This window comes from Archocentrus centrarchus, chromosome 4 (assembly GCF_007364275.1).
Source record: "Archocentrus centrarchus isolate MPI-CPG fArcCen1 chromosome 4, fArcCen1, whole genome shotgun sequence".
Lineage (NCBI taxonomy): Eukaryota > Metazoa > Chordata > Actinopteri > Cichliformes > Cichlidae > Archocentrus > Archocentrus centrarchus.
In genome coordinates, this window is record NC_044349.1 from 11,684,781 (window position 1) to 11,700,009 (window position 15,229).

At 38.8% G+C, this 15,229-nt stretch overlaps 1 protein-coding gene and 1 non-coding gene across 2 annotated transcripts in view; both read left to right on the forward strand.

The window, feature by feature from the left end:
- The window catches only part of hmcn1 (hemicentin 1), an 83,926-nt gene that overhangs the window by 18,673 nt on the left and 50,024 nt on the right, over positions 1–15,229 (forward strand). Inside the window, exons 2-10 of the mRNA XM_030727296.1 lie at positions 1,434–1,504; positions 2,904–3,062; positions 3,163–3,285; positions 4,489–4,660; positions 7,342–7,448; positions 10,769–10,889; positions 11,022–11,285; positions 11,402–11,546; positions 12,132–12,253. Of these exons, the coding sequence (XP_030583156.1) occupies positions 1,434–1,504; positions 2,904–3,062; positions 3,163–3,285; positions 4,489–4,660; positions 7,342–7,448; positions 10,769–10,889; positions 11,022–11,285; positions 11,402–11,546; positions 12,132–12,253 (1,284 nt within the window). The remainder of the gene's footprint in view (positions 1–1,433; positions 1,505–2,903; positions 3,063–3,162; positions 3,286–4,488; positions 4,661–7,341; positions 7,449–10,768; positions 10,890–11,021; positions 11,286–11,401; positions 11,547–12,131; positions 12,254–15,229) is intronic.
- trnas-aga (transfer RNA serine (anticodon AGA)) lies at positions 6,228–6,309 on the forward strand. The gene has a single exon. It is a non-coding gene; the product is annotated as a tRNA-Ser (tRNA).

Consider the following 15,229-nt stretch of genomic DNA (forward strand, 5'->3'; position numbering starts at 1 on the left):
TATCAGCAAGTGTGACAACCTCCAAAAGCTGAAGTTTTGGCAGTTCGCTGCTCTGGAGCATTCAGGTGTGTCTTAACACAGTGCTGCAGTCTTCCCAGGAGTGGGAATCCCAGCAAATTCACCCCAAGCTCAGACTGTGCAATGCTCAGAGTAATTGAAAAAAAGAGTTGCAAGGAGAAAGCACAAAGAACAAAGAACAGCTTAGGTTTGCAAAGTTGCATCTGAACAAACCACAAGACTTCTGGAACAATTTCTTTGGACAGACGAGATCATCATGGAGATGTTTGGCCACAATGGACAGCACCACATTTGGTGAAAACCAAACGCAGTATATCAGCACCAAGCACCTCATACTGTACCAGCTGTCAAGCACGGTGGTGAAGGGTTGATAACTGGGCTTATTTTGTAGCCACAGGGTTTGGGCACCTTGCAGTCACTGAGACTATAAACTCCTCTATATATGAAAGTATACACTTCGCTTGTTATATACTTTCATATGAAAGCCAAATGTGAGTACAACAGCTAAAGCTTGGTAAAAGTTCTGTGAATCTGTACAAATGAGTGATTAATCAAAAACATAATCTTAAATGAACTGAAAATAAAAACCTTTAACCGGTTCTTGCCTAACGTAGTGTAGTGGTTAACACATTCACTTAACAAGCAAAAGTTTTCTGGTTCAGTTCCAGGCAGAGACAAATCTCCTTTGGGGTTGCATCAGGAAGGGCATCCGGTGTAAAACTGCCAAATCAAACATGCAGTGCTGCCTGCAGTGGTGACCCCGTGTGACAAGAGAGCAGCTGAAAGTGGCTTCTAATTGGTTGTAGCCAAAATATTCATTGCCTTTTGTATATATTAGACTAGAAGACTTTTCTGCCCTCTAATTCTCAGTTTTTCCCTGTATGAGGATAATTTTTTATTTATAGTTGTGGTCAGGCGTTTACATACACTCATCATGATTTCTCCAAAATAAACTTGTGCACCCAGTTCTTGTTTTTTAAAGTCATTAAAGATGTATGCTGTACAGTCATTCCACCCTGGAATGACATTATGAATTATCCAGTGTGTATTATAACCTCAGCAAATTTTAAAAACTTTTGGCCCATGTTGCTGTATTTCCAGTCAGTATACATCTAATCTGTGTTTTGAAACATTATATGTTTGATCTTCATTTATCTTTTCTATTATTGATGCATGTCTTCCTCACATTTCCTTCTTTCCTTTCCCCTGTTGCTTAAATATATCTTCTTTCCTCAGATTTTCCTCACTGCAGTTTAGATTGTGACATTTTAATCTGGACATCCGTAAGCACTTGCCAAAGCAAATATTTGGCCCCAGAGTAGAATTTACGAAATAAAAATGCTTTCAGTTAATCATCAGCCTTCAGCCTGTGGCCCTATTAATCATACAGCTTCTTTTGTGGTATTTCTTTGCAGAGATTGGACCTGTTACAATCACAACAGACCCGAAGAAGTTCCAGGATGAGCTGAGAGAGCTGTACGTTCAGGTGGGTTCAGAGTTCACATTTATCAGTCTAAGGAAATAGAGGCAGCAGCCTAGATGCTCGGGTCATCTGGTTTTGATAAAAGCAGCAGGCTGTGTCTGATGTCTGAGTAGAAGCATTTCTGAGCTTATTAAGAAGTTTTATCATTCATACAATATTGGATGATGAAAGAATTTCAATTAGTGTTTTCATCTCGAGCGGATGTCTGGGTCAGGCAAATGGGGTCAGGCAAATATTAAATTAAATGATTATTTGTTGACTTTGATGCAGAAAACCCCCCAAATTTCATTCCATTTTTACCTCCCCTATCATTACAAAGAAATGTATAAACAAAAACATACAATGGACGGACAGCTAAACACATTACTGCCAGGTCTGCATATTTCTATAATTAGATGGGTAGAAAAGGGAAAGTTGTACACGAGTTTCTGATGCAGGAATCGAGCAAAGCAGAAAAGCTGCAAAACTATATACATTCAAATCTGATGAAAGCATAACAGACAAAGAGAAGTACCGTTCAGAGGCCCTTTGAAGAAAGACTGGTGTCTGTGCATCCTTGGCATGTCCTATTGTTAATCTGGTGTGTGAGCGTGATGTGTGTAGCATGGAAGCGATCCAGTTTCCTCTCACTTGCTGTTTCATTCCTGAGTCTGTTTTTCTTCCCCTCACCTCTTCACCTGTGCAACTCCTGAAGAGGCTTTGGCCAGAGAGCATGGAAAATATACTCTTTGGAATTGACATTTTTCTCAAAATTGAAAAATGTCTGTCACGAAGGCAGTTGTGTTTCAGACAGAGGGGAGAAAAGTCAGGCAACACTTCAAAAACAGAGTTGGGGGGGGGGGGGGGGGGGTGTATTGGAATGGAGGAGTGTAGCATTGGCCAGAGGGGAGATGGTGGGGTCCAGGCAAGTAAGAGGAATCTTGTCTCTTTACCTACCACCCAAATCCCCCCACCATGGGCCACTTCATTCCAGATGTTTCTCTTGGGGGTTGTGTATCCTAGCTTGGTACTGAACCTCTCAGACAGTAATGTGTTGCTGGAATGTAGCAGAGAATATTTATCTTTGACCCCACCAACAAGCTAGAGAGAAGGTTGGAAAGGAGCATTCATATATATTTTTATTTGATGTGCCTTTCACTATAGTTTTAGATGCTTATAACAGTCCTTTGGATCTTTTTCAAGATATAACTTAATTGCAGATACATACAATATTTAATTATATTTTACATACACTGTGGCCAGTTTCATTGCATGTCTGTGTAATCCAATTCAATTTAATATTTTGCCATAAAATCTACTTTTAATTTTTGATTTGCTTGACAAAAAGAATGCTGTTGGTGGCTCACACACTCGCACTTAGCACAGAAACTCTATGTTCTGATGATTTTCTTTTCCCTCTCAGGGTGGAGGAGACTGTCCAGAGATGAGCATCGGTGCCATTAAGATTGCCTTGGAGATCTCCTTGCCCGGATCTTATATCTATGTCTTTACTGATGCACGCTCTAAAGATTATAAGCTCACACATGAGGTGCTGCAGCTCATTCAACAGAAACAGTCACAGGTTTGGAGATTTTTTTTTTTTTCCTGTAATCTATAATATCGACTAACTCAGATTCAAAGTGACTAAATTTTTTTTTTTTTTTTTTTAATCTTGTCTGTAGGTGGTGTTTGTGTTGACAGGGGACTGTGATGATAGAACTCACATTGGTTACAAGGTATACGAGGAGATTGCCTCTACAAGCTCTGGGCAGGTCTTCCATTTAGATAAGAGACAGGTCAATGAGGTAAGAGCCAAAAGTTTTCTTCTCTTTGCTTTTTGGCATGTATAACTTTTCAGGCTTCAGAATTAGAGGAAAAATATTTTGGTTTCAAGAGGCATAATTTGGTCATCTAAACTCATTACTGGTTTTCCTCCTAAGCTGTATACCGTAAATAAAATGACAGTAGAAGGTTTTACAGCCTCCTAGTGTATTTTGCAATGCCCACGCTCAAGTCTGGACTCCAGATCAAATGTGCAGAAAACATTTAATTGACTGATGTGTACCGTAGCTCTTTTTAACCTTTCCAAGAAATGTAAATCATCAGTTTTGGACCAAGAAATGAGTCAAAGATAAAATAACCCTGCTAGGGAAGCAAGATGTATACATTATAAGCAGTTTTATATTAAAACTAAGAAATGCTTCAGTTTTCTCTCTTCGCTTGTGAGCAACTTTTTTTTCAAGATTAAATACGTTCTGGTCTTTGACACTACCACAGACTTGGAAGTGTGCAGAGGAACAAATGAGTAAAGTGATTTTGAAACTAGTTTTGAGAAACTCCAGAATGAAACGTTCTGCTCAAACAAAAAAATGAAAAGAACATTCGATCATCACAATATAATGCAAAGTCAGTTAAACTTCAGTCTGTTCAGTTAGGAAATATAAACCACTGTAAATCAGTTTCACCTGCTGTGGTGCAAATGTAAAATGACAACATGTGCACTGGAGAGGTAACAGTTAGGCAACGGGACAAAATTTCAATCAGATCAGTTTTCCCCATGCAGTCATCATTTTCCTAAGGCTTTCTTCAGATGAATGCAAGATGAACCTTCTCTTGTCACAATAGCGTGTTCCATCACGTATCCTGAAATAGGGAGACATGTGGGTCGCACGCAGGAGCGTCTGGGTTCTCCACAGAGACTGGGAGGAAGTAGGCAGGCAGGACGCAGGGGAATGTTAGAAACTTCCTGAAGAAAGCTTTCATGTGTTAAGAGGTTGACCTTGCATGCAACTTGTGGGATATATGCCTGCGTGTTAGTTTTCTATATTATTTAAGTTTCCATTTATTAATAAAAAGAAGTAGATGAACTTCATTTACCAATCTTTTTTTGTCGAGGGGTTTGAATACACTGTCAGTTTTTGTACCACTACAGAGTCCCAGAAGACATCATACATGATATATGTGTAACTTCTGCATTCTTGACATTTTCTTTCCATGTTTTCCTGTAGGTTCTTAAATGGGTGGAGGAGGCAGTGCAGTCCTCAAAAGTCCACCTGCTGTCCACGGATCATTTCACTGGCGTCAGCAACACTTGGCAGATGCCCTTTGACCCCAGTCTCAAGGAAGTCACTGTGGCACTCAGTGGTCCAGCACCTGACATTGAGATAAAGAACCCCCAGGGTATGACAGAGCCTCCAACATGCTTTACAAAAGGCTGTAGACACTCAGTATTGTACCTCTCTCCTGACTTCCTTGCTACATATTGATGACAATTTGAACCAAAATTTTCAAATTTGGATTCATTTTTCCCATAAAACCTATTGCTACTGATTTTCTGTCCTGTTCTTGTCTAATTTGGCATACCTCAGCCTTTTCTCACTGTTTCCCTCCTTATTACCCTTAATATTCTGTGAATATTAACAGCTACCCTTCCACTGACACCATTTCTAATGAGGCTTCAGTGAATAGCAGATGGATCAAATGAAGAGCCAGATCCATCTCTCAGGTCCTGTGTCAGGTCTTTGCTGGATTTTTTTTCCTGTTTCTAAAGGACATGACTCTCAGATACTGTTCATCTGCAGCAGACAGTTTTTAGACCTGACAGTTCTCCTGTCCTTCCTCCAAGGGCGTGCTGTGCAGGGACACACTGCACAGCATGCCCAGATTTTTGGCTAATAGGTCTTTGGGAACATTTTATTGGTGCAGAAATATAATTTTCTGCCTCTAAAACTGTGTTATCGTTGGCATTTTTCAAAGATTCAACTAAAGAAATGGGAACATTGATGCGTTTTGGGAAATGGGATGTGTTTTTGTGATAGGCTGCTAGTAAAAAAAGTGCCTAAAGATACAATTCAAATGTGGTTCTTTGCAAAGTTGTCTGTTATGTGTGGACACAACATAACAGACCTCAGTTGAGGTCGGTGGCTTTTTTATGCTTAAATGAGAGTTAATCAGTGGTAAGTGGCTTAACATACAAAATATTCCTCAGAGAATGGTCAGGTACAAGGACAGGACTGAAAAGCAGCCAATGTCCAAAGAAGAACCTTGTAAGACCTTCAGAAAGTTTGAAGAACTATTGCTCAGTCTAGACTGATGGACTTGTGGAGAATCACTGAACGTTCAGCAGGCCCATTAGTATGGATGGATGGAGAAACTGGAGAGGTACAGATAGACTGCGGATAGATTTGTTTTCTTAAAAACGCTTTACAGCTGCAAATGAGGAACAAGGAAATGAAAATGGGCATAGAGAGGTTTTCACCCACAGTGTGGGAGCTCACAGGTTTTCCATCTTTATACCACCTAGGAAGGAATCAGCTCTACAGTTACTTTGAGTTTTCATCCATACCCATTTGCATTTGTTTTATTGTATGCAATAGATGGGGTCTTACATGATTAAAGGTGCAGGTGTTCCAGTGGCATGATGCTCAAGCTCCAAAGGGCTGCTGAGTATAACTGTGCTGACTGTCACATCATCAGCTCCATCAATGAAAACAGGAACTAGAAGTGAAAATGATCATTATTTTTTAATAATTCCTCTGAAATTTTGAGGTCATTTCAGAATGTATTTGATGAGCAAAATGCTGACAAAACTGGGTGCAGCCTCTGACAAAGTTTTCTCTCATTTGTGAGGCCAGACATATCAAAACTACAGTGAAGTGACAGGTGTCAGTTTCCCATGTGGAATGCACACATACGGCAGATAACAGATTCAGCAGAACACAAGAGTATCAGCTTGTGCGGCATGTGGGTTGTCATGGCCGAGTGGTTAAGGCGATGGACTAGAAATCCATTGGGGTCTCCCTGCGCAGGTTCGAATCCTGCTGACAACGGCATGATGTTTTTTCCCAGTTGACAAACAAAAGTAAACCTGACAGGCCGTGATTTTCTGATAGCAAGTACAATATCAGAAAATAGGCTTCCTGTCTGCAATGTTTGAAGTCATGCACTCAAAATAAAGGCAAAGTCTGGCAATCACGCTCTGTCTTTCTCACTGCACACTTTCTGCTTAAAGATCACTCCATAAATGAAAGCACGGTGTAGGTAAGGCCTAAGTGCCTTGAGCCAACTGTTTGTTGTGATTTAGTGCTATATAAATAAAATTCAATTCAATTCAATTAAACAAGCTCTTGCTCTTATCAGCAACAACACACACACACACGTAACTGAGTGTCAGGTCTTTTCTGGATTTTTTTTTTCTGTTTCTTAAGGACATAATTTTCAGCACAGTGCCATATTTAACACAAGAGGCCTCACCCTCCCATTTTGTTTCGAGAAATTCTTTTTTTTTTTTTTTTTTTGCTTTGAATATCTGTTAATATGAAAATTAGATGGCAAAACAAATGGGAGTCTGTACTCTAGGAACAAATTATTGGTAAGACAAAAGAAGGGAACTAGGTAAAAACAATCAGTGGAGGACAGACAGGAAGCAAACATAACACAGGACACGAAAGGAAACTAACATTCAAGGAAAACCAGGAAGAAATCAAAAGAGAATACCCCAAACATGAACAAATAACAACAAAACAAAATAAACAAAGATTTAAGCATATTAACTGATCCAAAACAGAATAAAGCATAAAATCCTAGGACAAAATCTTGGGACCATGACACAAAGTACAAAAGACAGTAAGACAGTTTGGGGAAGCTCTATTTTTTTTTTTGCTGTCTTAGTACAGATTGCAGCAACATCTGGGATCCATGCATTGTGTACATGTTTAAACTACAGTATCTTGGTTAATGTATAAAATACACCTTGGATGTATAGCTTTTCAAAACTTGCATCCATGCCGCAGCAAGAGTTAAGAATTCGGCTGTCCATGCAGAAAAGATAAATAATTATCTCACGGCATATGTTCCTCCAGGGAAGCTTGTGGAGAAGAGTGATGGACTGACTGAGCTTTTGCACATTCCCAACTCTGCCAAAGTTGTCAACATCAAGGACCCACAGCCTGGGATGTGGTCGATCAAGGTAAACAATTCATTCTTCATCTGAAAATGTGTGTAAAATAACAGACTTCTAACAATCACCATAGCTGGACTGCTGTTTTTGTTGTTGTTGTTTTTTTTAAGACTTATTTCAAATAAGCTCAGTGGTATAGTCTTGAAACACTGTGGCCTTGAAGAAGGTTCACAAACTGAATTACTGCAGTAATATATCAGCATGTTGAGATACAATGATATGTAATCAATTTAACATGCACGATGCCTGGTGAAAGCATCTCAGACTCCCAGTGAACAAAAACATGATCAGAAAAACACATTTGAGTTCTGAGATGAATTTTAAAATAACACTGGGGGATTACATTTGAAGTACTGATATCAAAGCCACTCCTGGCAGCTTCATCTGTTACGTTTTCTGTTTTGGCAGAGTTGAGACGTTGGCACCCTGCTGTCAGTGTGATTCAGATAAGGTCACACATTTCACTGCAACTGTCAAAGCCAGATGTTTTGAATTTTTTTAACCCGAGTGATTTGTCGATGAGATCTGGATGTTGCCTCTACAGACTCACGGTGCTATGCTCATCTGTGCGCAGCCGTGTTGTGTGTTTAGGATTGAATTAAAATAGCATTGAAATGTGCATACTGCAAAATTAAATGTCTGTATTTTGTAGTCCAAATAAGTTTTGGAGTAAATAATTAATTGATTTGTTTTTTTAAGTACAATATAAACTAATACAGGTACTTTCCAGCTATGTCTGCTGTTAACTTTCATGTGTGTCTGTCTCTTTTCCTTTTTAAAGAAACTGGCACAAAAAAAAACCTGCTAAAATTTTAGCCATCTTATTCCTCCTGTGTGACAGAGAAAACACTCCCTGATGTACAGAATTACCTTTGGCAGACCTTTTCAGGTTTTGATAGATTGTATTAGTTTTTCACTATTGGAGGGTATTGGTAAGTGAAACTCCTTGATTGAAATATGCTAAAGGTGAATACATCATAGTGTTCTGTTTAATATCTGCTTAAAAATACATCAGGAAGCATTGATAGAGGTTTGTGCTGTCTGAAGTCAGCCAATGTGATGATCTGTTCCATAGAACTGATTGAAATAAACAGACACACAAAACAGAAGATGTAGTATCCTTCTGTCTTAATGTTGTCCTCTAGTTGTCTCTGCTGCAGTCCCCTTGCAGGCTGTATTCTTCACTCCCTTTCCGTCACTTACTGAATATTCTTTTCTCTTTCCTAATGCATCTCCCTCCCAGCACATTTAGTCTTTTAATGCTCTCCTTCAGAGATCCAGGGATCTGCTGTTCAGTTTCAACTCCCAAAACATCTTGTTTTTCCTCTTAGAAAGTGGCTTTTCCAGCCTCAGTTCCCCACATCACACTAATGGGCTTCATAGACTTAACTATCTCCTTGTCATCTGCAGCTGTAATTCCCAGGGCACCCAAAGAAATGTGAATAAATACTTGAGGGGGATTTAGATGTTCTACCATGCTGCGTTTCAGCAACACTAATGGACCATGACATCCCAGTATACAGCCCAGACCACAGATTTTTTGTGAAAAAGATTTTTGATCCTTTTTAATCTGCCTATAATTGGATATGTTAGTGATGTGTTGAAGGCAAGTTCACCCAATTATCACCACCTGCTTCTTCCCGTAGTTCTTGCAACATTAATCTCACTTTGATGTAATTTAATTCTTTATTCTACTACTAAGTTTAGTTCATGTACAAATACTGTATCGGCAGTCGAAGAAAAATAATGTACAGTACCAGCCAAAGGTTTGACCAGCAGTTTATGTTTAAATATATGCTTACTTTGAGTCATCTAATGAGACTATTTTGATGAGTGTGTTTATGGAATTTTGTAGCCCATGATAAGAGTTTCCAAAGGTTTTCATTTGAAAAGCACACAAGGAGCTTAAAACTTTCCCGAGCACTTTTTTCCCTTCTTAAATTGGTATTTCATTAAAGTCTTCCTGTCTCATTCTCTTGTGGTATATCACAGGACTCACACAAAGTAAATAAACTAAAATTCTATCTGGATGCAACTACTAACAAATTATGGGGTGTAACAAAAGCATTTGCTCTAATTATATTGTTGGTTTGCTTTTGGATGACTTTAAAGACATAACACATTAAAAAAAAGTTTGCTTATTGCAGCTCTTCGTAGGAATCATATCAGTGGTTTTACAGAGAGCAAATCAATAAAACTCATCACACTCACCAGAGATCTGATTCAGTTGAGTGGTGATGTATTCAGGCCTGGACAGGTCAGTCTGTGTGGGTGGGTGTGAAACTGGGAAATGGGAGTGGCTTTAATGACAGGTACTGCTCTTGCCTTTCCTAAAAGTGTGACCTTTAAAGAACCTGTCTCCTAATTATGCCCTCAATTACAACCAACTAAAGGCCCAGTATAATACTATGGCAGCCAGTAGGGTGGGTTTAATGTATCATGTTTGGCAGGCATTAGCCTTTAAGGCTGTACCAAATCCCCCCATTGTCTGTGCAATTTCACTATGGCCTGGCAAATGTACTCATCTTTGCCTGCATACATTTCACTGTCCTATTTGGTAGTTTTTGCTTTACATTATCAGATAGAACTTAGTCATTATTAAATATAGCAAATCCACACACTCTCTTTCATTTCGGCCAATTGCAAATGACAGTTTAGGTTTGCGTGCCTCACTCTGCATTGTGAGTCAGTGTCTGTGACACCGCCAAAGTGTTTTACCCAAGGTGAGGAGATTCCACCTCTCACCAACATATACTTCATTGTAATTACTCTGTCTCTATTTTTCAAAGCTTCAAATCACCTCCACATGATGAAGACCACATGAGCTATTACCCGCTCTCTGATTATAGTCGTTGTGTTTGTTTAAAGTGTGATTCTAGGACCAAATGGGTTGTCTCTGGATTGAGGATGTTTTATAAGCTCAGGTGTAAGATATTCAGCTGTCAGCGGTGACTTTGTCAAAGTGGCATGTCCGTACATGTGGGGATTGTTGGCATATAAAAGGCAGTTACACAGCAATCCCTAAGCTATGTCTGTCATTTAGACCACTCAGACCTGTCTTTGATGACCCGAGTCCTCTTCATTTTGTTTTCAGAGTCCCATAAATCATATTGCCATCAAGCACCTTGGATCAAACATCTGAAACTTTTTATTTAATAAAAAACAAATAATAAAGGTTTAGCCAGTAAGAATGCTTTATAACTCACAATGTTTTAACATCTGATAATGAAGGTAAAACTAGGGGGATGGTTTATGGACCAGTAATTCTGAGACACATTGCCAAATATATCTGGACATAAAACACTTTTAAACCTTTTTTAAAAATATAGACCTCAAGTGAAGGAAGACACTCAGTCCGTATCTCAGGTCTCAGTACCATTGACTTCCGAGCTGGGTTTTCCAGGAGACCCACCATGGACTTTAAAAAGACGTCCAGTAGGCCAGTTCAAGGTCAGTAAAGTTAACTTTTAAAACCTTTGAAAACAGGGTACCATGTTTGTACTTGTACTTTTGCTTACATTTTTTGAGACATCAGACTGTGCCACGTGTAGGTATACTGTATATGTCATATTGACTTTCCAGGTATTCCCACCCATATCCTTCTGAACACCACTGGACTCTCTCCTCCTGCTCGGCCTGACAGGCTGGAGCTCCTCTCAATTTCTGGCACAGTGATCAAAACTTTGCCAATCCGGTACTACCCAGACCGCCAGCTGTACAATCTCTGGAACGTCACAGAGTTTATACCACCCAATGAGGCCTTCTTCCTGCGGGTGACAGGATATGACCGTGATGGTTTCCTGTTCCAGAGAGTTTCAAGTGTTTCCTTCTCCAATATTATACCTGGTGAGTGATGTCTATTATCAGTCATATTTAGATGAATATGTGAAAGGTTTCCTATTAATTTCCTCAATAATCTTCCCGAATGAATGACTTTATTTTCTGCTTTGTCTTCCTTTTAGATGCTCCTAAGGTGCTGATGCCAGCCAAAACTAATGGTTACTACCTCCAGAGAGGGGAAATCAAATGCCAAGTAGAGAGCTTCATCCCCTTCACACTCCGCTTCAGCAGGGATGGAGGACGACTTGGGGTAGACCAGCTTTTCAGGTGAGCAGCAGCTGTCAAAATATCACAATCCATATCATGCATTTCATCAAAAGTTTGAATTATCCATGTCCCATTACTAATTTGTTTAAGATCAAAATTAACGCTTTGCAGTCACGGCCACTGTCATGAAAAAAAGTGTTTTTTTTCCATATGCTGTAATATAATATGTAATATTTGGAGTCATGCTCTTTTCTGTGACAAGCCAAATATGCAGAACACATTCATTGGTGGGGAGAGCAGCAGCAAGAACAGCTGAACTTGACTTTATTGCTGTATTAAATTTTTTTTTAATGCACTTTGGGATATATTTTAAAGACCTAACACCTTTAAAGCATCATTTCAGTTACATGTGGCTTGTCAGTTATCATTAATGGGTTACATTGTTACTATATGATGGACATGCTGGAGGATGTAAGACTATTGTATTTTGTTTCCATCTCCACACTAAATTCAGTTAAATTTTCACCTGATGAAGAGATGTGTTAATCAGCAGACCAAGTGGATTCTTAAAAATACTGAAAAACAAAAACAATGTGCTGATCATTCATTCCATTCAGAAATTTCCTGTGACTCTTTTGATTCTAGTGAGTCTGACAGTGCATCATGGGAAATAACCCAGGTAACTCTAAAGGATGAGGGCTACTACGAGTGCATTGCCATCAGTAGTGCTGGGACAGGACGAGCTCGCACCTTTCTAGATGTATCAGGTAAACAGACATCCCAAGACTGTCACAGTGTTATACAGAAAGTTTATCTTGCATTGGACTGATTCTTGTATTGCACTAAAATTATGAAACACAATATCCAATATTGCTCAAAAACATTTAACATTTTCTCCCTAATAAATTATGTATACTCTTATGGCCCTCTGCAACATCAATTGACTGTGCACTGGCAATGCAAGAGTCTGGGTGGTGCATTGGTATAACTGCTAATTATCCAAATACCTAAAGAGGTGTGGATAATGGCATTTCTAGGATGGCTTGAGAGGGACCTCTTCTAGATCTCATCTTTCACTTTTTGTGCAATAGGCAGTTATAACTGTAACATTAATGGGACCTCATCCGGGATCTTTTGGGCTTTTTGGGGGAGACTAGACAGACTTTTTGTCTAGTGTGAGTGAAGGTTCACTGGAGGTGTCTAGTGAGAACAACCTATCTTAAACTTGTTGGCTGTGTTTGTTGGCTGTGCTGTCATCCTGTTGAAACACTCTAGGAGTATAGTTCTGGCTTGGGTTGTGAGCAATTCTGGGTTCAATTCACAGACAAGCCCCCAATTTTCACAAAATTGCTTGAGGTGTGTGACATTTAAGGAGTCCACACAAGAGCTTTAATTAAATAAAATATAATTTATTAAAGATAAAAATAAAATTAAAAAAAAAAAACAAAGAGAGTTGATGCGTGGTGGTGTGGAAGAGAAACTTTGTTAATCTTGGCCAGCTTTTATAGTCTGAACAGTTGAGGTGAGCTGCATCAGCCGATGCTCCTCCTGTGTGTACTTCAAAATATGTTGTATTTAATGTCCTGTACCATGTTTAGAAAACAACACTTGAAAATTACACATAAATAAAGGCTCAAAATACTGTGAGTGAAATGGAGCATCAAGTTTATGTCATCCTTAAGAGGTTTGCACGCAGGCACACATACACACACTACTCTTGTGGACATATGGTTGGCATCTATGTTGCTGTCAATGTGGACTAAATTGTGTACTTTCTCTTCCTGTCAATTCCATGCAGAGACACAGCACAATGGCAAAATCAATGTAACTTTATGGACCATAAAACATGATGTTGTAATTCATGCCTCACTGCAATTTTGTCATGGAGTCTATAGTATGGTTTTTGTGAGTCATTTGTAAAGAAATGGGGTGTGGATGCAGTGCAAGATGAGAAAACATAAAGTTGCAAATAAGCTCTGGGATGTGCAAGAAAAAAACATATTACAGTGATGGTTTGGTTGATATTCACTGAATTGGATGCACAGTTTGACTAAACCAGCTGAGCTCAACAACAGATACTGACTGTTCTCCAGAACAATAAATAAGATCAAGTAAGTAATTTCTTGGATGATAATTTTATCATCCAAAATCCTGAGCAAAGACAGAACCAGAAGGATCATATATGTTATATGTTTAGTTTCTCCAATGGGCAAATAAAAATTATGTTTTGCCTATTTCAAAATCCTTTGTAGAGTATTTATTTTTCAGACACAACCTGAAGATACCAGAAATGACATCACATGAGTCTGAATTCATTTGGTCTTTTTTCTCCAGTCTTTTCTTTCCAACAAACTTTCGGCTTTGTGGAATTCACTGGAACTTCATCAGCATGATTAATGCCAAGCTTTTTTTTTTTTTTTTTTGGGGGGGGGGGGGGTGAAAGTTTTTTTTATTTATTTATTTATTTATTTATTTTTTTTATTTTATTATTATTATTTTTTTTTTTTAATATTTTTTTTTTTCCCAAAGTTGAAAGACACTTTGGGAAGCAGAAGAGCAAAAGAGGAGGCCAGACAGGGTTCTGTATAATATATGAGCGCAACTCATTGCACAGTCCACAGTTGCAGAGGTGACTTAGTGTAGCTAACTGCTGACTCTTCTGATGTCCCTAAAATGTCATGAAATTAATCCTTCTCAGCTGCAAGTCCAAGGGCAGCTATACTCTTAACAGGATGACAGGGCCCTGTTTTTTAGACACATGCAAACACATAATACTGTCTCTGCTGCCAAACTTATGTCATCCTAATCCCAAAGAGCTATTCTGAAATCCCCAGCATCCTCCCTTTATCAGAGCCAAAGTCTCCACACCACATCTTCCATTTCTTTTCTGCTTTTCCCTTTATTACCCTTTACCCTACTTAGCCATGGTTCTACTCTGAGAGAATGATTGATGACACACTGAGGCTCAAGGGATGTGTCCTCTTGTGTTTTTGACATGATGATGAGAGAAAAGACAATGAGTAAGTTAGATGGATATAAGAGAAAAAGGAGCTACACACAGATCTGACAAATGCTGGACATCATTTGAGGAAAAAACTCTGTTTCTGGAGGGGGACAAACTGATCAAGTATTTTAAACTGGCTTACTTGCAAAAACTATTTTATTGATCAGTGCTTCATTAAGCATATGAGAGGATCAAGTAATACATTTTCTCAGGCTAAGAAGCATACACATGTAAATTATGGATTTTTTTGAGGATTAGAAATATACAGTATGAGTTTCTGGAGGTTTTTTTTTTTTTGTCCCATTGTCTAATCTGTAACTCCTATCCATTTTGGTTATAACTTTAAAAGAAAGCAGTTTCATGTAACAAAGCCATTTTTACAATTTTCTGATGCCTTTGTGCTACTAACGCCTCAGTTGGACTTATGTTAATATTACATTCCTTTTAGATTGTTTAATTTCAGTAAGTGACAAAGGGTCAAAGAGGTTAAACCATCCACAAGTTTACAACAATATGGACAATTTTTGTCCAGGTTTGTTTAATTTGCAAAAATGTGTGATGCTTCACTGCTGTTTCACAGCTCCTCCATGTTGACCAGTCGGGCAGTAACTCATAGTTTGTGTATGTGGAGAAGATTTAGGCTAAAAAACAAAAATCAGCTTGATTTCCATGACTGAATACTGCTTGGCACTACTTATGCAAGTGTCACAAAGAAAGTAACCACTTGCTCTGAACTGCT